Source organism: Hordeum vulgare, chromosome 1H (genome assembly GCF_904849725.1).
Source record: "Hordeum vulgare subsp. vulgare chromosome 1H, MorexV3_pseudomolecules_assembly, whole genome shotgun sequence".
Taxonomy (NCBI): Eukaryota; Viridiplantae; Streptophyta; class Magnoliopsida; order Poales; family Poaceae; genus Hordeum; species Hordeum vulgare.
The window spans coordinates 16,435,987-16,461,594 of NC_058518.1; the positions used below are offsets into that span (position 1 = coordinate 16,435,987).

The following is a 25,608-nucleotide window of genomic DNA, read 5'->3' on the forward strand; positions in this document are numbered from 1 at the left end:
GGGTTTTGTTCTGCAGCGCAACATTTCGTCCCGCAAAACCCCACTTCGTCGAACTGTAAAACGCGTTTGCAGGTCGTAATTATACAGGGTCTGTTGCTCTTAGTCCCGGTTCGTAACACAACCGGGACTAAAAGTTTCGACCTTTTGTCCCGATTGTTTAGTCCCGGTCATAAAACCGGGACTAAAGGCCCTTTGAAACCGGGACTAATTGTCCTGTTTTCTACTAGTGTGAATGTGCATCGCCGAAAATCGTATAATAAATTTACAAATAAATGCGAGAACTAGAATTTAAACCCTGATGGGCTAGGAATATAACGGTTCATCTAATCATCCAACTCCAAGAAGGAGGACAAGCGGGACGCGACGTACAACGCCTTGATCACTACCATGGAGGGCATGATGATCAAGAAAAACTCAAGGGAGGAGAAGCGCCGGAAAGACAAGGAAGATCATGTGAACGTCTTCATGGAGATTCAAAGGAGGAGGTTCGAGATGGAGGCGAAGAAGCAAGCAAAAAAATGTCCGAGATGGAGGCGGAGAAGCAAGCGAGGATGCTCGAGATCACGGCCCCCAATGTTAAGACCAAGGCGAAAGAAGTTTCCCTCGCTAGCATGATGACGGGGTGGAGATCATGAAGGTGGACCTCAACACCATATCGAGGAAGAGACCATGGTTCGAGAAGATGCAGGCCAACATGCTCAAGTTCAACGAGGACTGATCAATGGCCGCAGGCACCATCCTTTTTTTATGCCAGCAAGCATGCTGGCATGACCACCGGTCGGGATAGTGTGGTCGAACTATAAATCTTTTTTGAGTGCTTTCATGTGTGCCGGCCGCTGGCAAACGTGCCAGCAAAGCTGTGTGATGAACTTTGATGAGCGGCATCGTCGTTGCCCTTTTAAATTTGCACGCGGACATAAAATAGGTCACCTGCGTTGGATGCATGGTCGACCCAAAATAAAAATTAAACGGACGCCGAGCTGGCGGCACCCAAATGAAAAAAAAACAAAATCATCATCCGTTTGGGTCGGATGGTTGTATTTGCTCTCACGGACCTGGTCGAGCGTGTTGTGTTGTTCCTCTCCAATCATGTTCGTCCAACACAAACGTAGCAGGCTAGCTCATAGGTGGGCGGGGCTTTTACACTGTATGGGACTTGGTGAAAGCTCTGTATTTGCTATGGTTCGGAAAAAAAAACCTTTCTACTTGTAAACCAATGCATGGTTGAATGGTGAGAAGGATTGTGGTATTTCCTATTCATCAGAGTTTAAATCCTAAATTTAACATTGGTGCTTGCATTTTTTTTAAATTATTCTAGGCCTTTCAACAATGTGCGTTTAGTGAGAGGAAACGTTCTCGTCGACTATGAAGGCGTCCGTGTCGATTTCGTCAATCTCAAGATGAAGTGTCAGTTCAGTCTTTTGAAGTTGCTCATAAGGGTGGGATGTGTGTGCGTGTGTTTATATGGGTAAATGTATGCTCGTATATACGAGTGACTTCAATTGTAATCTGTTAAATAAAGATTTGTACTTAATGCTCCCACATGACGACATCAATACTTCTATCTTATTTTAGTGCTAATGATCAATCACATGTTTGTACGTAGTCACACTCTTAATCCCAAATGAAAGAAACAAACATTTAAAAAGAAAAGAAAAACTAATATTATGCACCTATGTGTAACATAATACAACATAGAACTTCTACTTTCCCTAGCATTCTCATTCCCTATACTAATATATTAAAGTAAAAAAACAAAAACAAAATAATGAAGCTTCCTAAGAAAAAATGCATTAGTGGCATTGATATTACCCTTTAAGAAAAAATTGGAACAAATAATGACAAAATTTACACATAATTTTTTTTAAATGCGCTATCCCGTAATATGAAAGATAAGCATATCATGGTGGGATTTTCACAAAAATGAAGTTTCATTTGAACGAATGAATAAGCGACATTGCTATTACCCTTAAAGAAAAGGAAAGAGAATAAAACTAATGTCAAATAATGAAGTCTTCTAAGAAAGAAAGAATCGGTGGCATTCGTATAAACATTTAAGGAAAAAAGGATAAAATTTACACATAAATTGCGCTTTTGTATAATATGCAAAATAAGTATACAATAGTGGAATTTTCGTAAAACAAAAAGTTTCCTAAGAACGAATGAATTTGTGCCATATGTGCTACCAATAAGGCAGACAAAAATTGAAATAAAAACTAAAAAAAATCAAAATAATGAAGTCTTCTTGGAAAGAATGAATTAGTCGCATTCGTATAAACCTTTAAGAAAATAATGATAAACTTTGCACATAAATTGCACTTTTCCATAATATGCAAAAATAACTATATAATAGTGGAATTTTCATAAAAAGGAAGTTTCCTAAGAACGAATGAATTAGTGGAATACATACTACCATTAACGCAAATAGAAACTGAAAAAAACAAATAAAATCAAAATAAAAAAGTTTTCTAGGAAAGAATGAATTTGTCGCATATGTATAAACCTTTAAGAAAAGAATGATAAATTTGCACAAAATTTACACATAAATTGCATTTTTCTATAATATGCAAAAATAACTATATAATAGTAGAACGTAAAAATGAGGTATTCTAAGAACGAAAGAATTAGTGGCATGCTATTACCATTAAAGCAGATAGAAATTGAAATAGAAACTAAATCAAATCAAAATAATGAAGTTTTCTAGGAAAGAATAAACTTGTGGCTTTGGTATTACTGTTTAGGAAGAAAGAAAATGAAACAACTAAAATAAAAGCAAAAGAATGAGGTTTTCTAAGAAAAAATTGAATTGTTGGCATCGGTATTAACTTTTGAGAAAAAAAAATAAAGTTAAAATATCTGAAACAAAATTTGACAAAATTTGCAACAGTATACAAAAAAATTGTGCTTTTTAAAAATACGCAAAAATAAGCATATAATACTGAAACTTTCGCAAAAAAAAATCCTAAGAAGCAATGAATCAATGGCATCAATATGACCCGTAATGAAGAAAGAAAATGAAATAATAACTAGATCAAAATAGAAATAGTAATGTTTTATAATAACAATGAATTAGTGCCATTGGTATTTATCTTGAAGATAATGAAATAGTTAAAAATACTTGCACACAACTTTGCACTAAAATTACACCTTTTGTAGTATACAAACAACAATCATATGATAGTGTAACTTCCGCACATATTATATAGTATCTACAAGTATATATTTACACTCACCAAACACCCAAACATACTTACAAAGAAAAGAATAAAATCCAACTGATAAAAAATAACAAAAATTAAAAGGAGAAACACATAAAAAATCTATGAAACAAAAACAAAGGGGCAGAGGGGAGGGTTGGGTGGCACAAGTGGGCTTCGGCCCAGTAGTAAGTTGACTCACCCAAATATGTCGCCAGTCAAAAAACAAAATCTAAGCAAGCTAATGGTATAGTATAAATCTCAAAGCCAAAAAAAAAAAATCAATGGCCAAAAAAATCGACTGGTCCAAAATTAATTTTCAGGCAACCTACGTATAGCTAAAGTGTATGGAAAATGTCATGTGCATTCAAATGGAGGATTGTCGTGACGGGCATTTGCAGCCAACTCATACACGGATGTTCGTGTGGCACTTGAAGAGAAGAATGTATGTCTAGTTGATCACCAGATAAAAGGTTCTCGAAAAATATTTGCTTGCAATCACTGTTCAGAAAGTGCTGTGGTTGCTCGTTAAAGAATTAAGAAGTTGATTCTGCTGTCACACAAACCCCTAGAATATACACAGTGCATTACACACATGGTTTCTTTGCTTCAGAAATGGGGAGACCAGAGTGCATCAAACGAGCTCGCGACGCAAGCATGCAACCGACACACTAGTACCCTGGATTCAAGTGAATGCTTGCACTAAGTTGACAAGGATCGCAGGGTGGCTGCTTGCATCCCTTGCTCCAGTTCCAAGGATAGGTAGATAGATAGATAGATCTGTGTATTTACACGAGGGCATGGTGTACCATGAACACGATTTTTTCTGCTCACTCTTTGCTTGTGCCGAGGGCCAGGGATTTCAGTTCTGGCATCAGCCTCTCTTCCAGGTCTTCCTTCTTCTCCAGCATTCGGTCCGATGTGCAATCGTCTTCCTGCAGGGCAAAGACGAGACAATGCATGATTGCGAAAATCATGAGTAAAGAAGACAGTAGTCCAAGTTATTTTGTAGTTTTTCCATACGGCAGATGAGCGATACCGACAAAAGAAATGTTAATGCAAGAATCCAATGTAGTTACTGTTTAACTATAGCAGAGGATTTCGGGTAAATGGGGAGAGCATGAAATAGAAAGTAAGAATACATGTATAGAGTTCAGGGCAGAAAAACCAGATGAAAGTTATGGAAGGATAACCAACTAATCCTTTTCTAATACACACAGCAGTGAGCAGCGATGTATTCGAAATTGTTGGAGGGGACTTACATCACCGGTAGCAGCATCTTGTAGTGCGAGAAGTTTCACGGTGGTGGCGTGATATTCAGTTAAAACCTTGAAGGTTGAAGCCGGTAGCTTGTCCTGAAAAATAGGGGCTACAGATGATCAGACAGGTAGGGATTTGGCTAAAAATTAACAGTGTTATCTGAATCATCGATCCAAAAGTCAGTAGGAATTTGATGGTTAACACTAGTTTCTGGAAATACTCGTAGGGCCATGGAGCTACGTATAGGAATTATATATGTTATGCTGTTTCAACATATCAGACAAATAATATCAAAGATTCTGTGATCAGGATACGGTTGCTAAAAATTAACATATGCTACTTGACTTGCATTAAGTATATTTTAAGGACCCTGATAAGCGTCACACGTGTGGCACAAACACATGGCAACTCCGAAAGTTTTGGATGGCAAGTTTAGGGACCCGAGGATGGCAACTTCCTGTTCGGATGGCAAGTTTCAGTTTTTTGGGGGTTTGATTTTCTTTTTCGGATGGCAATTTTATTTGTAAAAAACGTCAGGACCGGATTGCTTCGTGCCACACATATGGCACTTACCATTAGGGCATTTTAAAGCGACTGCAAATAAAAAAATACCTTCAGTAGTGTGCTGACAGCACCAACAGCCCTTTCAGGTACCTGAAGAGCCTTGTTGTGTGCCTACAAAATATTCAAAAATGATGTTTCTCCGGTCAGCCTATAAATACAGAGAGAAAGCAGGAGTGTTATTTCAGGAAAGATACAATCAAGCAAACCTCGAGAAAAAGTAGAGCGACAACTTTTGGGAGGAAGGAAACTGGATCAGTCTCTGAAGAAACTTGTGCTATCAAATCCTTCAATTCATAGAAATTAAGGTGTCAAATAATTAGCACTAGAATTCATCCATAAAGAAACTTAGCATGTATGAATTCACACCCTACCAATCTATAAGAGCGCCTACGAGTCTAACAATGTTGTTAAATTTATATTATCATGATGATTTTAACTTGCATTCTGCTATTCTGTACTTGCACTATTTTGTCTTCTTTTTAAACGTGGAAAATACCATATTTTCATAGAAACAGAGATCATACTGTAAGACAGGGTTTTAAAAAGTGCTACCAAAATGGTTCAGGTTATTTGAGCGGTTTGCAAAAGTTTAGAATATGAGAACACAAGAAACAATTAGTGTTTGGGGCATATCAAATGTGTGATGAACTGATAATATACTCATTCCACCTGAACTGGGGAACAAAGGGGAACGTTTTGGGCCTAAACCAGCAAAAACTAAAAACCTGTCAGGCCCAGATCGAGAAAGTCGGTTCTGACTGGTTTTCCAGATCTGTGGTGCTACCATCAAGATAGAAGATACCAAGAACATACCTCGCGGTAGGAATGCAGCATTGATCGCTCAAGTCTTTCCTCAAGCTTCTTAAATAAGAAACCACTGAAAAAGAGAGTAGGCACTTTGATAATCCAGCCAATGCTGAAATCAAGTACAAAATAAAATGTTACCTTTCCTCTGCTGTATCTCTTAAGGCGTCCATAAATGAATCAAACCGCTGTTGTGGATTTTGAGAAAAAAGGTTAGAAAGAGCTACAAAGTCCTGTGATATTTAAGTTGTGGATCTCAAAGACATAGCAACAGTACCTTATTCTTTTGTTATTTAGTGTATTCCGTAGTTAGTCTACAGAATGACAGCATGTTTTACAGGATATAGGCGGCATACAAGAAATTGTGAATGTTGAGTATTTACAACATAGCATCTTTGGCAATCTGGTGATCAACATAATGCAGGAAGCTTCATGGAAGAACTTCATCTATATGTAGGACTGGCGCAGTGGTGAAGTCCTCCCCAATCGTGCCAAGAGGTCCTGGGTTCGAACCAGCCTCTCTGCTGCACTTTGCAGGGGGGTAAAGACTAGGTTCCTATAATCCCTCCCCAAACCCCATGTGTGGGAGCTTCTATGCACTGGGTCTGTCTCTCCTTTATTGCCTCAAAAATGTATACTATTTTATCATGTTAATCGTTTAAATGTCTGCTCAACCCCAGAGACCCCGACTAAAGTTTTTGTGGTATGTTAGGTTGTTAAATGTAGGTGCTAACATATTACCAGAATTTAAGCTGTTATGCATACTAGATTCAGAACAACAAAAATACAGAACTAAGGACTTCAAGGCTTCAATCATTCATCAAACAATATTTCTTGGTTACAGACAAACCTTTCCCTCCAGTGCTTCGACTAAAGCTTGAGCCTTCGATGACAATTGCCCTGGAAGATCCTTTGCCTGATTTATTTTTTCACAAAGAGCAATCCACAAAGTTAAGCAAAATGACATTTTCATTCAGGATTGACAAAGGAAAACATTACATAACATATGGAAAAATGAAATAAGTGAACTGTACCAGAAAAGTACGCTCAGTGGTGCTCAGCTGAACATGCTGTTCTTCACTGTCTTCAAACTCCATTCCATTCTTCAATTTGTTGTCCTTATCCTATCGGTAGTTCAGTGCAAAGTACATGTGCTAGTCAGAGAAGTAGGTTACAAAACCTTTTTCAGATTACAATTCATAAGCTAGTCAAAGTTTCTTAGTTTGTCGCGCAAGAAAGATCACAAGTAGGGAAGTACGACAATCAGGGCTGCATGTTATTTGAAGGGTTCAGTTGCAAGGGTAAAATTAAAGCCAAAACGGAGACATCACAAAACTATTTATGAAATATAATCTTGCAGGCAACTCCACTGTGTGAGCTTATAGAAGTTACCAGACTAAATAAAATCTTGTCGACTATTGGAGTACCCATGGTTGTTAGCAGATGATTGTGTAATATGCCCTGGAAACGAGAAAACAGGTAATTAAAAGGTCCGTAAATAAAGGCTGCTGACGTATTGAGTATCAAGCTATCTTGTGAGAACGATGCCCATAGGCTGTTGTAGCAGCTTACAGAGGTAGCAGGATCGTCCTCAAACGCATCTAGAGCTTTTCCATAGAGTTGCATATCGAGGACAGCCTGACGGCGACAAAGAATAATACGGTCGGGCACCAGAATAGAAATGCAGGAAAGCAATCTAGCAATAGCGAACAATTTTAAATGATATTTATATAGAACGAAAGCACAAAGTAATTGGGATGCAAAAGCAGATCACCTCATCTAGCTGCTTTTGCAGGTTATCAAGCACACTTGGCCTCCTTTCAGCATTTTCTGACAGCATGGTGCTCATTTTCCTCTGCCATGCATCAATAAGCAATTGGCCTCAGGTGAGAAGACGGTACTAATTTAATTGGCTCGCGGAGATGGAATCGAGGGGGATAGGTTGGGGTTTTTAGCTCGGATGTTCACCTGGTGATGCTGGCGTAGCCGAAAGGGGCGGAGGAGGTCTGCCGGCGGCGAATTTGAACGGTGACGGCGATCAGACCGAAGAGGAGGAAAAGTCGAGCGATTCGACGGCGTGGAGGCGCCCGAGCTCGAGGTCGTCCGGGTGGAGGAAGGGGTCGCGCAGGCGGGGCTCCCGGTCACGAAGAAAACGCCGGCGGTGGTTGCTCGCTGGTGTCGGCCGGCCGGCACATGCGTCTCTGGATCTCTCTCCTCACTGGACTGGAGAGGAGAAGACGACACAGGAGAGGGGACAGGTGGAGGTCGACTCATGGATGGGCCGTATGGGCTGTGTGGGGGAGAGGGAGCAAATGGGCTGCGCACTCTGCTGGTCGGGCCAGAAGCTAAGAGGGTCAAATGAATCCCCAAAAGCCTATTAAATGATGCAAAAATAAAATAGCAAAAAAACTATTTTAGGGTACTACCCCGGGTTGTTACAATAGACACCACACAACAGGGGTCTCACCTAAAGATCCAAAATGAGGTAAGAGGAAAAAGAAATGCAGAGTTGACGAATATCTCTCGCTCCATGTTGTTCTCTTCTACACCATACTTCATTTGGTATCTTCATTGAACCATGAAGGCAATGGGAATAACTTGCTAGAGGAGATAGAGTAGCTTGTGGTCAAAAAGGTGTACCTGGGATAGAAAAATGAGTTTGGCATGTAACCTACGATATCCTAAGGTGTTCGATGACCGGGAGAGAGAAGACTTAAGTCACACGATAGGGTGAGAAATGAAGTAGAGTGGGATAATCATAATGAACTAAGCTAGGATGAATTAAGTATTCAATTAGTGTATTAATGCAATATTAAATGAACACACAATTTATAATGCTCAAACATGGATGCAAATGTCATATTCATCATTTACACATCTTTCTGAGAAAGGTTCATATATATAACATGCTTAATTTGAAGCTACGTATTAAAAGATATGAATATTTGAAGTTAAATCAATTTCATGAAATTTATAATTCAAATAAATTGAAATAGAAATTCCAGAAACTAATAGCACAAAGGCTTAGCTAGCCATTGTAACTGACGAGTGGGTCTAGTGTAGTGCTAGCTCTGCACTGACACGATAGCGGCTACGGAGCTTTACCCACACGGGTGTAGGTGAGCCAAGAAGACTGGTGGTGCGTCCAGGGTGTTGTGACATGGTCGTGCATGCATAGTAGTTCTAATCGAGGCCAACACTAGATAGATTTGATGACTCGTGAGACCCCGGGCCAAATGTTAAGGAAATGGACTACAACGGGTGGGGCCATACTACGACGTGAGCGTGGTCTGCGATGCGCCCGTGACTCGCACAATGGTTCAAGAAATATTGCAAAAAGGGGTGGGTTATATGTGACCGACGGGATTCGAGCTTGCGGCTGTTGATTACCTTGATGCAGTTTCAGATTGTAGAAAGTCCTCGCCTCTGCTCCGAAGGGTGATCGTGTGTATCAAACCAATAGGAGGTTTTGCTAATAGATAATGATTAATTCAAGCAAATTATCGTTCTCGTAAGAGGTTTTGGTTTTACGCACCGAACAAGTTATAATTGTATGGAGAGAGATCAATATAATGGAAATAGGCATAGGCATAAGGACTTTACTTACAACCTTGTACTTGCTCTTAGGATCTTCTCTTGATTTCCAGCATAGTCCTATTAGACACTGTCATGATGTGTTCTCAACGTGTAGATGTGAGGGACGCATGCAAATAATTTCACGACCGATCAGCAAGCTGCATCGTGAGTATATTCTCCAACAAAGGCCCTTACCGCCGGGCGGGTTACCTCAGTTATTAAGGATTTCTCCACCAACACATTGAACACTTAATGACTAAACCCCATGCTCCCCAAGGAGTTTCTTTCTGCTACCGTACTAATCCTTACTCTCACCGACAGCCTACACTTGACCTCCTCCTAGTCGATCTAAGAGCATCTCCAATAGAACTCCTATTTTAGGACACATAAAAGTGCTTGGAGTATAATTTAGGGCAGCAATGAGTGGTATTTTGGGCACGAAAAAATGTGCATCTCCAACCGCAGCATGAAAACAGTAGTCACATGACATATTTCTTCTCACTATTTGCATACATATAGCAACAAGTCAACATCAAACCCATTTAAATTTAATTCAAACTAAATAGTACAAACATAACAATAAATACATTTGTTCCCAACAACAAACTATTGCATAGTTTATGAGTCCACAACAGCAAATTCAGCACAAATTATTCATCAAACTATACAACAAAGTTCACAAATCAAACATAAAGATAAACCTACTCGTCTTGCTGCCCATACCAAGTGCACTACTCGTACATGAGATATTTTTGAAGATCTCCATGTGTATCGGGATATCTAATGTCATGGCAAAGTGTTGGACTCGGTCTTGCGATCTACGCGGCCGCACTGGGTTTCCCATGAGTTCATAGAAGGTGTAATGTAAATATTCTTCGTGCTCATTCTTAATGATCATGTTATGAATGATCACACAACTGTAATTATGTCCAACGGATCCCTTGATCCCCAAACCTAGCTAGTCCCCGCGCAATAGCAGGCTTGCAAAATCCCAAAAGCCCTCTCCGCATCTTTCCTAGCAGCCACTTAAGCATTATGAAAGTAGAGTTCTTTCTTGACTTAGGGATTTTAAATTGGCTTGACGAAAGTATCCGACTTTGGATATATCTCATCTGCAAGGTAGTAGCCCATGTTGTATGTGCGACCATTTCCTTGGAAATCCATCGTTGATAATGCCCCGTTGTCTAGCTTTGCAAAGAGAGGTGCTAGAGCACATTGATGCCATTGCAAGACTCGGGCATTCAAAAATATGCATGACAAATCCTTGTCTCCTCATAGGCCATGGCTTCAAGAATGATGGTGGCATCCTTTCTTATGTCCTTCGAACTGTCCACGTCAAGTTGGAGGGCAGTTCTTCCAACTTCAGTGCATGCAATTAATGGAGTCAAGCATACCAGGAAACCCATGAGGTTTGTTCATATCCAATAGCCTCACCATCCCTTGAGCATTGAGTGCTCTCAAATACTCTAGCCCAAACACTTCAACAATCACTTTTGCAAATTGCTTGACATAAAAGACCGAAGTGCTCTCTCTCATTGCCACATTAACACCAACGAAATCTATCGACCGGGATACCATAGGAAATCATGCGCAATGCGACAGTCACCTTCTGCTCACTGCTATGTCTGAGCCTTCCACTGCAATTCCTCCCCTGCTATTAGAGGTGCTCTAAAGGATGTCTTCAGGCTAACAACTGCATAGGCGGAGCACTCGATCGACAAGCAGAGAGCGGAGGCGGCTAGCTAGTAAGGATCCCGACGATGTTTTACAGGCTGATAACAATTTTGATCCTAGCAGAAAGCTCTTTCCTCCCTAATCCCCTAGCTCAAGGTTGGTGATCTCACTGATTAGCCACGGCAACCCAATACGTGGTGGATTTGTGCTTGAACTGGTGCATAATATATTGATGTTGATAATAATTTTGGCATCCTAATGCTATGTTAGTGCGGTTCTTCGCGTGTATGTTGCTGAAGATAATTAATGATGATATCCAGTTGTGTATATGCCATCGTGTATGATGTTATTTCATGCATGCACTCTACGGGTTATCACTATCGTGTTTGGTCAAGCTGATGTATAGAAAGATGTCATTTTAGAAATATATGGGCTGGTTATTGTCACATTTCATCTCCTCAACCAAACACATGAACAAAACCATTCCATTCCATTTTTTAGTTCAAACCAAACACAAGAATGGAACCGATCCATTCCTTTGGAATGAAACCATTCCATTTCATTCCGCTTGGTTCTCAAACTAAACACACCCTAAAAAGTCGCCGAAAACTCACACTATGGGTGTTCGTATTTGCATATCAACATCATGGCTTAGTTGTGGAGAGAGAAAAGAAACAGGGAGAAAGACCACACATCGAAGAATTAATTTCATTACTTAGAAAAATGGGCATGGCGTTGACTTGAGTAAGCCCCCATCAAGCGAATGGTCTCAGCAGTTCCAAAACCTTGACTTAAAATGTAATGTGCGTTCGAATGGACGCTTGTCATGACAGGGGGTTGCAGCCTACTCCTGTTCATATGTTTCATGTGGCACTTGAAGAGGAGAACGAGTTTCTACTTGATCACAAGATAAAAGGTTCTTGAAAAATATTTGCTTGCCGTCATTGTTCGGAATGGAACCACCAGAGTTTCAAGGTGTTCATACCTCATACATGCTGTCAGTCGGTATTTGGTTGCTCGTTAAAAATTAAGTTGATTCTGTTGTCACACAAACCCTAGAATGTACACGGTGTATTACAGACATGGATTCCCTTTGTCCAGAAATTGCGACACCAGAGGGCAACAAATGAGCTCACGGCGCAAACATGCAACCGACATACTACACTAGATTCAAGTGAATGCTTGCACTAAGTTGACCAAGCATCGCAGGCTGGCCCTTGCATCCCTAGCTCCAGCACCTAGTGCCGAGAAGGATAGATAAAGCTGTGTATTTACACGAGGGCATGGCGTACCATGCACACAATGTTTGATGCTCACTCTTTGCTTGTCCCGAGGGCCAGGGATTTCAGTTCTGGCATCAGCCTCTCTTCCAGGTCTTCCTTCTTCTCCAGCATTCGGTCCGATGCACAATCGTCTTCCTGCAGGGCAAACACGAGACAATGCATGATTGCGTAAATGATGAGGAGAGAAGACTGTAGTCCAAGTTTTTGCAGTTTTTCCGCATGGCACATGATCGATACCAACAAAAGAAATGTTGATGCATGAATAGCAGTGGTCTTGGTAGAGAACCAGCGAGTGTAGTTACTGTTTAACTGTAGCAGAGGATTTCGGATAGATGGGGAGAGCTCCAAATAGAAATTAAGAGTACATGAATAGAGTTCATGGCAGAAAGCGGATAGAAGGATAGCCAACTAATCCTTTTATAATGCAAACAACAGTGAGGAGCGATACATTGGAAATTGTTGGAGTGGACTTACATCACCCGTGGCAGCAGCTTGTAGTGCGAGAACTTTCACGGTAGTGGCGTGATATTCAGTTAAAACCTTAAATGTTGAAGCTGGCAGCTTGTCCTGAAAAATAGAGGATATGGATGATCACACAGGTACAGATTTTGCGAAAATTAACAGTATTATCTGAATATGTCAAATAGGCTAACATCACAGAGAGGCCAAAACATCCTAATTCTGTAAGGATGCTATAGAACTAAAACCTAAGAGGCTAAGAAACCATGGCCAGAATGTGCAGGACTGTCGGTCATCTATACAAAAGCCAGCAGGAATCAGATGGTTAACACTAGTTTCTGGACATACTGGCAGGGCCGTGGAGCTACCTACAGGAACTAGATCTGCTATGCTGTTTCAACAGGTTATGAAAAGTTCAAACATGCAAAAAGAAACAAAATAAAATTTAATGACACGGACTACAAAGATTTATTGAGCATGCCGGTTCTCTGATATTTGTACTTCAAACTCTTGGTACGACTTCATTCGTGCAGCATGGGCAGAAATACGTCCAACAGTGATGACTGTGGACTCCCTCTGATTACGTTACAAGTCTTGCGATGCACAGAAACAAACCCCTCTATGATAATTACTGGTTCCACTTGTCCAAGTAAAACAAAGCTAAGCCGACGACACACAATAGAAACATCACTAGCTGTTGTTCCCGGAGGGAAAAATGCAAAATCAAGGAGTTTATTGTTATAAAGGTGTAAAGGACAGGATAAGGGAACGGTGGACAGGTGATTCTTCTAACACCTAAATGACACAATTACAAACCAGCATATCAGACAAATAATATCAAAGATTTTGTGATCGGGATACTGTTGCTAAAAGTTAGCATATTCTACTTGAACTGCATTAAATATATCTTGACGCGAAAGCAAATCACAAATTACCTTTAGTAGTGTGATGACAGCACCAACAGCCCTTCCAGGTGCCTGAAGAGCTTTGGTATGTGCCTACAAAATATTCAAACAGGATGTTTCTCCATCAGCCTATAAATACAGAGCAAAAGCAGGACCGTTATTTCAGGAAATATACAATCAAACAAACCTGGAGAAAAAGTAGAGCAACAACTTTTGGGAGGAAGGAAACTGGATCGGTCTCTGAAGAAACTTGTGCTATCAAATCCTTCAATTGAAAGAAACTAAGGTGTCAGATAATTAGCACTAGAATTCATCCATAAAGAAACTTAGCATGTATGAATCCTTTATTCAGTACATTATACATATTGAACATTAATATCTTCACACCCTACCAATCTATAAGAGCGCCTACGAGTCAAACAATCTTGGTAAAAAATTATATTATCATGGTGAGTTCGACTTGCATTCTGCTATTCTGTACTTGCACTATTTCGATGCTTAAAAAACAAGAAACAGCATTTTCTTAACCATGGAAATACTATATTTTCATATACTGTGAGACACAGGGTTTTGAAAAGTGCTACCAGAATGGTTCAGGTTATTTGGGCGGTTTGCTAAGTTTAGAAGTTCGAAACACAAGAAACAATTAGTGATTGGGGCATATCAAATAAGTGATGAACTGATAATACGCTCATTCCACCTGAACTGGGGGTCAAAAGGGAATGTTTAGGGCCTAAAGCAGCAAAAACTAAAAATCTGTCAGGCCCAGTTAGAGAAAGTCGGTTCTCACTGGTTTTCCAGCCGCTGTGGTACTACCATCAAGATAGAAGATACCAAGAACATACCTTGCGGTAGGAATGCAGCATTGACCGCTCTAGTCTTTTATCAAGCTTCTTAAATAACAAGCCACTGAAAAGGAGAGTAGGCATTTTGGTAATCCAGCCAATGTGGAAAGCAAGTAAAACACAAATGTTACCTTTCCTCTGCTGTATCCCTTAAGGCGTCCATAAATGAATCAAACCGCTGTTGTGGATTTCGAGGAAAAGGTTAGAAAGAGCTACAAAGTCCAGTTATATTCGAACTGCTGGATCTCAAAGACATCGCAACAGTCACTTATTCATTTGTTATTTCGTGTATGCATTTAGACAACAAGAACTCACCAGTCACATGCTTAGGAACATGTACATTTTATCAACTAGCAAAGATTAACAGCTTGGTGAGGAAGATGCTTCATATATGCGATCTTATATCTGAACTAGTGTGTCAGCCCTAGTATGAATTATATACACTTTCCAAAAAAGAGAATTGAACACGTAATATATCAAGAAGAAATTGAACGCTTATTTTCTCGTCTAAACATTTTTTTCAGGGTATCTGTGGCATATTTAATTTACTAGTTATAATACAATCAAATAATTGGTGTCGTAGAGCACACAGAAAATTAACATGAAGTGGTTTCCGTGGTTAGTCTACAGAATGACAGGATGTTTTACAGGGTATAGGCAGCATACAGGAAATTGTCAATCTTGGGTATTTACAACATAGCATCTTGTCCATCTAGTGATTAACATAATGCAGGAAGCTTCACGGAATAAGTTCGTCTATATATAGATTCATTGCCTAAAAAATGTGTAGTATTTTATCATGTTAATCATCTAAACGTCTTCTCTACCCCAGAGACCCAGACTAAAGTTTTTGTGGTATGTTAGATTGTTAACTGTAGGTGCCAACATATTACCCGAATTTAAGCTGCTATGCATACTAGATTTAGAACAAGAAAAATACAGAACAAGCGACTTTAAGGCTTCAATCAATTCATCAGACAATATTTCTTGGTTACAGACAAACCTTTCCCTCCAGTGCTTCGACTAAAGCTTGAGCCTTCGATGACAATTGCCCAGGAAGATCCTTTGCCTGATGTTTTTTAACAGGAAGCAAGCCCACAAAGTTAAAGAAGACATTTCCATTCAGGATTGACATAGGAAAACATTAAGAAATAAGTGAGCTGTACCAGAAAAGTACGGTCAGTAGTGCTCAGCTGAGCATGCTGTTCTTCACTGTCTTCAAACTCCATCCCATTCTTTAATTTGTTGTCCTTATCCTATTGGAAGTTCAGTGAAAAGTACATGTGCTAGTCAGAGAAGTAGGTTACAGAACCTTCTAAACGATTCAGATTTGAAATAGGAGCTACAAGTTAGTCACAGTTTCTTAGTTCATCACACAAGAAAGATAACTAGTAAGGAAGTAACACAATAAGGGCCACATGATATTTGAAGGGTTCTGTTGCAAGTGTAATATTAAAGCCAAAACGGATACATCACATAAATTATTTATGAATTATAATCTTGAAGGCAACCCTACTGGGTGAGCTTGTAGAAATTACCAGACTAAATAAGATCTTGTCGACTATTGGAGTACCCATAGTTCTTAGCAGATGCTTGTGTAATATGCCCTGCAAACCAGAAAACAGTTAAAGAAAAGGACCGTAAGTAAAGGCTGCTAATGTATTGAGTAGCACGCGGTCTTGTGAGAACGATGCCCATAGGCTATAGCAGCTTACAGAGGTAGCAGGATCATCCTCAAACACATCTAGAGCTTTTTCATAGAGTTGCATATCCAGGACAGCCTGACGATGACAAAGAATAATATTCAAATAAGTTAGATGATCACCAGAAGAGAAATGCAGGAAAGGAATTTAAAGTACAGTAGCACTAGCGAACAATTTCAAGGGTATCAAGAAACTATAGTACAGAAAGAAAGCATAAAGTAAATGGAATGCAAAATCAGATTACCTCATCTAGCTGCTTTTGCAGATTATCAAGCACACTTCGCCTCCTTTCAGCATTTTCTGACAGCATGGTGTTCCTTTTCTTCTTCCATGCATCAATAAGCATTGGCCTCAGGTGAGAGGACAATAATTTCATTGGGCCATTTAAGTCATCTAACCCTAATGTTGGTTTTAAAGGTTAGAAAATTTGTAGAAGCACAAACTCAACTGAACAGAAACAACGAGGTTAATCTTATCTAGTTTCCTAACCTCCCAACTCTTCTAACTCTGGAGCAACAGCCAAAACCTTTTGCTCTATCAACTCATCAGGGAAGATATTTGTGTGCTCCTCTTTTGGTTTCTCTGATGCCTTTTTGCCACCCCGTTTCGTGTCACCTGAAGAACCAGCGTCCTTGTTTTTCCTATGAGCTTTCTTGCCCTTTACAGGGATGATTTCTTCACTGTCATCATCCTTCTCAACTGCTCCACCTTTGGCAGACCCTGTCGCTTTCCCTCGTTTCTTCTTTGGCCCTCTGTCCGACGAAGCACCTGTACTGCTGGCATCGTTATCACCAAAGTCTTTTGTGTCCGTGTACTGGACAGATCCTGACCTATGCTCGCTACTTGAATTCATATTCATGGGAGTTCCTTGACCAGCACTATGTTTAATACCAAACGAGTCGATCTCTTTCTCAAGTCGATCAAAAATACCCTGAAATGGTCCGAAGAACAGACAAATTGCATTCATTTGAATGATATAATTGGGTAGTGTGTACATGAGTGCAGATTATCAGTTTATCACAGGTGCAAGAAGCAGGTTCTGACAATTCACCTTAATGAACACATTGCTGAAGACACATGATTCTCCAAATAGCACTGCTTTTGAAGACTGCAAGGAAAGAGTTTTAATGTGTCGTCATTTATGAAAAGTACACAAATTTCAACAACTTTAAATATACCAACCTTGGCTGCCTTCTGGAAAGATGGACAAAGAGACAATATCTTGGTTGCATCGGGGCCACTGATATACGATGGAAGGACCGAAAGAGAATCAATCCTGAAAAAATAAAGGGTATCTTGTAGCAATGAAAACTTGGAAAGTGCTTAGCTAGGCAGAAAAAAGGCTTACTAACAGTCAATTAGGAAAAGGCACAAATAATATCTTGATACTGCACAAAATGTTGAGACGCCCTGTGAAGTCTCAGTTACTTCATCAATGAACTAATGCAACTAAATAATATATTCATATATCTTGTTATCGCTTAGCCAGCTTACTCCCTTTGCTCCTCTACTCTGATGTAGGTCATAACTCATAACTCATAATTCATACACCTGTCACATGCCGTAACAGGATGCAGTGTCTAAGTGTGTGTGATGGGTGGTCTAGGCCCTGAACCTCGTCATCCTGGTGCTGTAATAGCGTGGAGAAAAGGGAGTGCAGAGGAAGCAAGAGAAAATGGTGACTTGCTTGCGCTTTATTGATAATTCCATCCCTTAAACAGATTGGTTACAGGCTTACAGCTAAAAGTGGGGTCCAACCAACCTAGTCTTTTTTTTTCAAACTTCATCTCTAACCTAAAGTCCTAACTTAACGGGCATGGAATAGGATGCTGCCTGCTTAGATGCACCACCCTTGGCTTGTAAAGCAGCTATAGAGGCCCCGGTCCCATGTTGACACCAGTAGGGAATTCCTCACATGACAAACCAGATTTATTTGTCCCACGCCATGTGTACAGGCTCATTTTGGGGAACGCATGCCAAGTTAGGACATCATAGCATATAACAGTGACAAATAACAATGAAACCTTGATGAGACATGACATTTAACAATACCATTGTCCGTTCTCGATTGCGTCACCCACAGCAGCATCTAGCATATCAACAACAGAAGGATGAACAAAAACAGCCTCCAGTGCAATGCCGTCTGGATATCTGGCCTGTAGAAGATAATAAGATAGTCAAGACAAACAAACAGGCATTGCATTTTGAACAATGAAGGAATATTGACAGCTTCAGATGTACCTCCAAGTACTGTTTAGGCTGGGGAATTGCGAGTTTCTGAAGCACTTCGTACCCAATATAAGAGTTCTGTACAGAAAATGAAAAGTCAACAAATGAAAGGAGGAAACGCATAATAGTAATGCAGGGTATGTGATCAGAACACAGTGTTTATCAATGTTGATTGCTAAATATCAGACCAAGAGATTTTCATAAGATTTTATGTGGAAGTAAAACTGTCTACAAAACTGTGTGGGATTATGTGAAAGAATTCATACAAAGGTGTGCACATTTAGCAATTGGCATCTTGCCTAGATTAATACACGTGTTTCTGTGAAGCCTACCCATGCTACTAGCTCAAAATTATTTAGTTGTAACATGTTAAATAATAGGAATTAAAATATAAGCTAGAGATGTCTCAACCTGTGAAAAAAATGCATCAACGCTTTCCTTTTGAGCATGCGCAAATACCTAGCAAAGAAAGAAAAATACAACATTAAACATAGTTTACTAATTAAATATACGAATTGAAATGCAGAACTTACAGCTGGTGTCCAATGTACTCCGGCACGGACAGACCCAAGAACAGCACCTTCTTTTAGCAAGGCAACAAAAATGGACTGGAAGAATGAACCTTCCACTGAAACTCCATTCGCACCGTGCATTTCTTGGAGCTGTTGCTGCAAGGAGTTCCAGACAGATGGCAAGTTTGTCGGAACTGTTAAACCCCTAGTCGCACCACGGACCATGGCAGTAATTCGTGAGACGTATGCTGGAGTGTATAGCTGGCCACCTTCTAGCCTCCCTTGCACCTGGAAGGATTTACAGAAATAGTACCTTTTTGGTCGAACGAGAGCAGCAAAGGGAAAGACCATTCAAAACGTGAGATAGCACAGCAGACTTACAATAGTTCCAAGCCGAGGCTCGATAATATTGATGACCAGCTCTGAGCCAATGTGTAACTGTGCGGCAATCTCAGCCAAGGCAATCTGGCTGCGCTCCTGCAACTTCTCGTTTATCTCTTCCGTCACAGTGTCCCAGTAAGACTGTGACATGATCTCCCCGTTGATCAACATCAGGGCCGGATCCTCCTTGACGACCTTTTGTGCCTGCCTCTCAATATGGTAAAGATCCACCCCCAGGGTATCTGATAAATCGACTAGTGATGCGCGCCCTCGCTTCTTGATCTCCACCTTAATCTCATGCTTCAAATGGTCCTGCCAAACCACATATCATACAACGGATCAGTTAAAATCTGCACATTCTTGGTTGTGCAAGTGTGTTAAACAGAACTAAGGCAGACAGACATTATCACAACAACTTATAGCAATATACCAGAGCAATTTCTACACAGGGCTCCTCTAGAACTTTATTAAGCCCGAGCTATTCAAACACGCAATTAAATCGAAATCTCACATCTGTCTGACTGTATCTATGGCGAATTGCCAGGAAGAACAGAACAATTTTCTCTGCTGAATACTAGAGCAACTCTACAAGGTTGCAAAGAGGGACTGGGACCAGATATACTAGTACAACTAAAAACCTCTCACCAATTCATACAAAAACACCACTACCAACTGTGACAGTATACCAATTTTCCAGGATAAACTACTAAATAAACGAAGATGAAATTCACCGCTCCGCACCACAAGTCCAGGGTTTGGATTTCGATAGCATCCATAATTTCAACGCCGATACCCAAATCCAGGGCAAGTTCTCCACGCTCCATCACACTAGAGTGAGTCCAGTTCAGCCCCTCCCCCCGCACGCAGACGAATCTGGTTTCTGACGGAGCGAGATGGGACTGGGGACTACTAGAGAGAGAAGGGGATGCGGGGCTTACGGATGTGATGTACTCCTTGCCGGAGACGGTGTGGAGGAGCTCGAAGTCGATGAGGCCGCGCTCCTGCAGCTTCTGCACGAGCTCCACCACGTTGCGCTCCGACAGCCGCACGCTCGACCGCGCGCTCTGCGCCGCCTCCAGCTGCCGCTGCAGCTCCAGGAGCTCCGCGTCCATCGCGCCTTCGCTGCCGGCGCGATCCGCTGCGGCGTCGCCGGAGACGGGGAGGGGGGGGGGCGGTTTGCTGAGATCGATCGAGACGTCGACGGCGTTGGGGGGCACGCCGCGATTCACTTGCCGGAGTGGGGAGGGGGGGAGAACGAAGGGGCCTGGCTGCTGACTGACAAGCGGGGCCTCGAGATGGCTCCGGCATACCTGGCCAAACGGGCCGGCCCGCTCAGACACGTTTATTAGTCAGGCGTGCCGGCCTGTGGGCTGCGTCTCCAGACCCACGCACGATCCGTTTATTAAATGGGTCGACATGTTGGTTCAATTAACGCGCACGGGTCGTATATTTTTAGCCTCATGGGCTCATTTTTAGGCTTATTGGACTGTATATTATGTGCATATATATATTTAAAAAATATAAAAATATATAATAAAAAGATTCTTCAGACCCTTCACTAACAAGGGCATTGGTCCTATGTTTGGGGATGAATTTAAAACCAGTCTGTTTAAACAAGGATGATGTGGCGACGACGGCATCCTCGTCGTGGACATGTGTTCTCGGATTATGCCGTTGCAGACATGCGTTTGTTCCAGCGTCGGCGTAGAGTTTGGATGGTCATCCAGGAACGGATGCAAACTGTGGTCTGCATCGACGATATATGGAAGACGAAATGTATGCTGGGTTTGTGATTCGTGGATGGCAGATATAATTTCCTTCTTTGGGGTCTTAATCATGATGGGATGTCATACTTAGAGTTTGATGACGTGTTCGGGATGTTGCTCTGGTCTGATTCGTTTAACGGTAAGGGCTTCATTTTTGGCGAGCCATCTCTCGGGGGAATGATCCCCAGGTACCCCCAAAGACGGAGAGTCAAGCGGGGTGCCTGCCCGCCCCGACCGGTTGCTCCCAATCCGCCCACGGCCGGCTCCTCTGACCAGCCGGCTACGCCAGGCAGACGGCTGCCCGGAGTCAACTACGACGTCCCCTCGGACGTCGTACTGCTTCATCTACAGTGTAACTTGTCTCCTGGGTGCTATTTATAAAGTGCCCCAGGGGACAAGCATAACTTAGGTCCAAAGCTACATATAGCTTGGCATGTAAGCTACCATGGGTAGCTTACATGCCAAGGGGCTTGGTATGTAAGCTACCCACCGTAGCTTACATACCAAGCTACGCATCCATACAAAAGGCCTTAGGCTGCCCTCTCACTCGGGCAGGCTCTCAGCCCCCCACATACACACACTCAGACATGAGGCCAAGGAGGAGGCGCTCAGCTCTCTTCCTCCTCCAATACAGCTCCAGGAGCAACCTTGTACTGCCAATATACATCATATACACACATGCAAGAGTAGGGGTATTATCTCTTCGGAGAGCCCCGAACCTGGGCAAACCACCGCGTGCTATTACCCTATCCCGTCCCGGATCATCCACGACAGCCTTGCCCTCACCTCGATTAGCCATCCCATGGCATATGCCGTCAGGGTACCCCCTAAATCAAAACAACGACATTTGGCGCCCACCGTGGGGCAAGCTGCTGCTGGAACCGCGGTCCGGACGGGACCCTCTTCGTCATCATCATCGCGACGTTACCGTCGTCCCTTTATGATGGAAGACGACGATGAAGAAGAAGAGAACGATGATGACAACTACCCATCTATGTTCCCTGAGTATGCTGATACCGCAATGGAAGACAATGAAGAAGAAGATCAGGATGAAGAACGGGAACCAGATGAGCCCGCTGATGATCTTGGCCGGGTCATTTCTGATGCACGGCGAGGTTGCGACACAGAAAAGAGAGGTTGCAGTTCGAGCAGATGTTACAGGACCACAACAAATTGTTGTTCCCAACTTGTGAAGATGGCCAGAAGAAGCTGGGTAGCACACTGGAATTGCTGAAGTGGAAGGCAGAGACCGGTGTGACTGACTCGTCATTCGAAAAGTTGCTCGTACTGATGAAGAAGATGCTTCCAAGAAAGAACGAATTGCCCGCCAGCACGTACGAAGCAAAGAAGCTTGTCTGCCCTCTAGGATTAGACGTGCAGAAGATACATGCATGCCCTAATGACTGCATCCTCTACCGCGGTGAGAAGTACGAGAATATGGATAAATGCCCGGTATGCACTGCACTGCGGTATAAGATCAGAAAAAGATGACCGTGGTGATATTGAGGGCGAGCCACCCAGGAAGAGGGTTCCTGCCAAGGTGATGTGGTATGCTCCTATAATACCACGGTTGAAACGTCTGTTCAGAAATAAAGATCATGCGAAGTTGTTGCGATGGCACATGGAAAATCGTATGAAAGACGATAAGTTGAGGCACACCGCTGATGGTCGACAGTGGAGAAAAATCGAGAGAGAGTTCCCGAGATTTGCAGCTGACGCAAGGAACTTATGGTTAGGTCTGAGTACAGATGGCATGAATCCTTTTGGGGAGCAGAGTTGCAGTCACAGCACCTGGCTCGTTACTCTATGTATCTACAACCTTCCTCCTTGGTTGTGCATGAAGCGGAAGTTCATTATGATGCCAGTGCTTATCCAAGGTCCAAAGCAACCCGGCAACGATATTGATGTGTACCTAAGGCCATTAGTTGATGAACTTTTACACCTGTGGGCCGAACCAGGTGTACGTGTGTGGGACGAGCACAAACAAGAGGAATTTGACCTTCGAGCGTTGCTTTTCGTAACCATCAATGATTGGCCTGCTCTTAGTAACATTTCAGGACACTCAAACAAGGGATACAATGCATGCACACACTGTTTGGATCAGACAGAAAGTATATATCTGGACAAATGTAGGAAGATGTGTATCCGTACAATCGTCGTTTTCTTCCGCCCAAGCACCCCTTAAAGAAAAAAGGCAAGCATTTCAATGGCAAGGCAGAACCCCGGGGGAAGCCTGTCATCCGTACTGGTACTGAAGTATTTGATATGGTCAAAGATTTAAAAGTAATATTTGGAACGGGTCCTGGCAGCCAACCTGTTCCTAACGGCCCTGATAAGCGTGTACCCATGTGGAAGAAGAAATCTATATTTTGGGAGCTACCCTACTGGGAAGTCCATGAGATCCGCTCGGCAATCGACGTGATGCACCTGACGAAGAATCTCTGCGTGAATATTCTAGGCTTCCTGGGCTTGTATGGGAAGTCAAAAGATACACCCCAAAGCGCAAACGGTCACCGCCGCCGGACTTGGGTCGTCCGTCTCCGCCGCCGTCCGCTCCGGATACTAAGCGGGAGCGTGCCACCAAGAACGCTCCGCCGACGATTCCTAAGCCACAGAGCACCCCAAAGCGCAAACGGTCGCCCCTCCCAAAGGTACCTCATGCTAATCTTCCTATCAGACCTTATGATCGTAACCCCGAGGAAAACGCCAGGATAGCAAAGGAACATCATGATGCGCAGATGAAAAAGAAGGAACCCGAGCCCCGCCCGGAATACACCGAGAAGCAAATAGCATTTGCAAAATACTTCACGGCCCTTCCATCACAGTATGACTTACACCATAAGCCTGATGACTATACACGCATATTGTAGAAGGAAGTGAAAAGGAGCAGATCACGTGCAAGTGCAAGTGGGAGCAAATCAAGTTCAACTACAAGCAAGAAAAAATCAGACGTTCCTCAGCTTGGACAACAGGCCAAACAGTCGATCCCACCCCTCAAGGTGTTAACCGAGAATGTTCCCCCCTCCGGTGCAGGGGCTAGCTTTAGAAAGAGCAAAGGAGTTGGCGGCTGCATGTGGTGTCTCGGTTGAAGAATTGCTGTCTTCCCAAGACGACAGGATACCCAAGGCAGTGGTAGCCCCTAAGCCACAGTTTGTCATGGGTGAGCCTTTGGTCAGCAAAGATGATCTCCCAACAAATATGTGTTACTTGCATCAATGGTACTTAAGTGAATCAAAGAATGGGAGAACGATGATCGTGCTGAGTGTCCCACAGGAGTACTACGGCCGCCTCGAACAAATCCATATCGACTTTGATGAACTCTTCCAGATGTACAATGGCGACGCCCTCGACAAATCGCTTATGAGTTGCTATTGTCTGTAAGTTTTTCAATTCGTTGTCTACATATAACTTGTTTAGTCATTTCAATTCATTGTCTATATATAATTAGTACTCTATTATGCAGAATGAAGATTCTGGATTGTAAAAGTAAGAGCATCCTAAATATTGGGTTTATTGACCCAGATAAAATACATATAGCGACGCCAACTAATTATCCCAAGGAGACGGAGGAAAACCTTCTAAGGTTTCTAACAGATCAAAATTCTGTGACCACATACTGTTTCCATACAACTTCAGGTGATGGTCTTTACTCTGTTGTGTCCATTCACTTATAAGTGTAATTGATAAGTTACTGACACATATATATATATACATGTGCAGCTTCCATTGGATTCTGTTGGACATTCAAATTGATAAGGGAATAGTTGATGCCTTCGACCCATTATCGAGACCCTTGGGACAGTTCCAAAGCCTGCAGGACATGCTCCAAGGGTAATTTCAATCATTCTTGCGCTCTATCGGTCTCTTTCGATGATTTTCTGATATATCAATTAATGAAAAACTTAGCAAATCATTATCCTTATCGGGCAGGGTTTGGAAGCGGTTCAAGTGAGTGACTCCCGGTATCGAGCATGAGAAGCTGACCTTTAGAGCGGCTCAGGTAAGTAGTAGTATGATATACTTCTATTTTCAATACATTTATGATGCTAGATTATTATTTTGATTATATATATTCTATTCTCGTAAAGTGCGACCAGCAGCCACGGGGAACGCATCTATGCGGATACTATGTTTGCGAGACCATTCGCATGTTTACCTCTGATTACAAGGATCACAGATTCGACGTAAGCAATGAACATTCACACCTCTATTTTTACCCGTCATTCTTTGTTATCATGATTGATATTCATATTTATCTCCTCTTCTTATATAGCACACGACCATGACGACGAAGGTCTTACCAGAGCAACGCGCGATTGCTGTTGCAGAGGAGCTTGCGACCTTTGTGAGAACGGAAGCTATAGATGACAAAGGACGATTTAGTGTAGCTAGGGGCCATTACTGATGTTCGTCCATGTAATCAAATAGACGGGCTCTAGTCCCGATAATT

At 42.1% G+C, this 25,608-nt stretch overlaps 2 protein-coding genes across 2 annotated transcripts; both read right to left on the minus strand.

The window, feature by feature from the left end:
- Positions 1–3,710: 3,710 nt before the first annotated feature.
- On the minus strand, positions 3,711–8,136 carry LOC123449915 (E3 UFM1-protein ligase 1 homolog). The gene is made up of 12 exons (XM_045127319.1): positions 7,794–8,136; positions 7,600–7,680; positions 7,398–7,463; positions 7,218–7,286; positions 6,860–6,949; positions 6,676–6,741; positions 5,967–6,013; positions 5,835–5,898; positions 5,228–5,305; positions 5,070–5,132; positions 4,460–4,552; positions 3,711–4,132 (listed from the first exon to the last, which is right to left on the minus strand). Exons 1-12 carry the CDS (start codon positions 8,097–8,099, stop codon positions 4,028–4,030), a joined length of 1,128 nt encoding a protein of 375 aa, XP_044983254.1. The 5' UTR covers positions 8,100–8,136; the 3' UTR covers positions 3,711–4,027.
- A 3,851-nt stretch (positions 8,137–11,987) lies between these two features.
- LOC123450004 (E3 UFM1-protein ligase 1 homolog) lies at positions 11,988–20,667 on the minus strand. Its single transcript, XM_045127432.1, has 20 exons — positions 20,331–20,667; positions 19,393–19,704; positions 19,033–19,299; positions 18,911–18,958; positions 18,512–18,577; positions 18,323–18,426; positions 17,453–17,546; positions 17,322–17,378; positions 16,760–17,201; positions 16,515–16,669; positions 16,283–16,348; positions 16,106–16,174; positions 15,734–15,823; positions 15,571–15,636; positions 14,699–14,745; positions 14,568–14,631; positions 13,910–13,987; positions 13,753–13,815; positions 12,833–12,925; positions 11,988–12,493 (listed from the first exon to the last, which is right to left on the minus strand). The coding sequence occupies exons 1-20, from the start codon at positions 20,502–20,504 to the stop codon at positions 12,389–12,391; spliced, it is 2,460 nt and encodes an 819-aa protein (XP_044983367.1). The 5' UTR covers positions 20,505–20,667; the 3' UTR covers positions 11,988–12,388.
- Between the last annotated feature and the right edge of the window lie 4,941 nt (positions 20,668–25,608).

Excerpts from the sequence above, each read along its gene's own strand:
- LOC123449915 (XM_045127319.1), bottom strand. The coding sequence starts at position 8,099 with ATGAGTCGACCTCCACCTGTCCCCTCTCCTGTGTCGTCTTCTCCTCTC. Across the intron at positions 7,287-7,397 it reads AGGACGATCCTGCTACCTCT|GGCATATTACACAATCATCT; the intron begins GTAAGCTGCTAC and ends TCTCGTTTCCAG. Across the intron at positions 4,553-5,069 it reads CTGTCAGCACACTACTGAAG|GACAAGCTACCGGCTTCAAC; the intron begins GTATTTTTTTAT and ends CCTATTTTTCAG.
- LOC123450004 (XM_045127432.1), bottom strand. The coding sequence starts at position 20,504 with ATGGACGCGGAGCTCCTGGAGCTGCAGCGGCAGCTGGAGGCGGCGCAG. Across the intron at positions 17,202-17,321 it reads TCAGCAATGTGTTCATTAAG|GGTATTTTTGATCGACTTGA; the intron begins GTGAATTGTCAG and ends GGACCATTTCAG. Across the intron at positions 14,746-15,570 it reads TCGAAGCACTGGAGGGAAAG|CGGTTTGATTCATTTATGGA; the intron begins GTTTGTCTGTAA and ends AATCCACAACAG.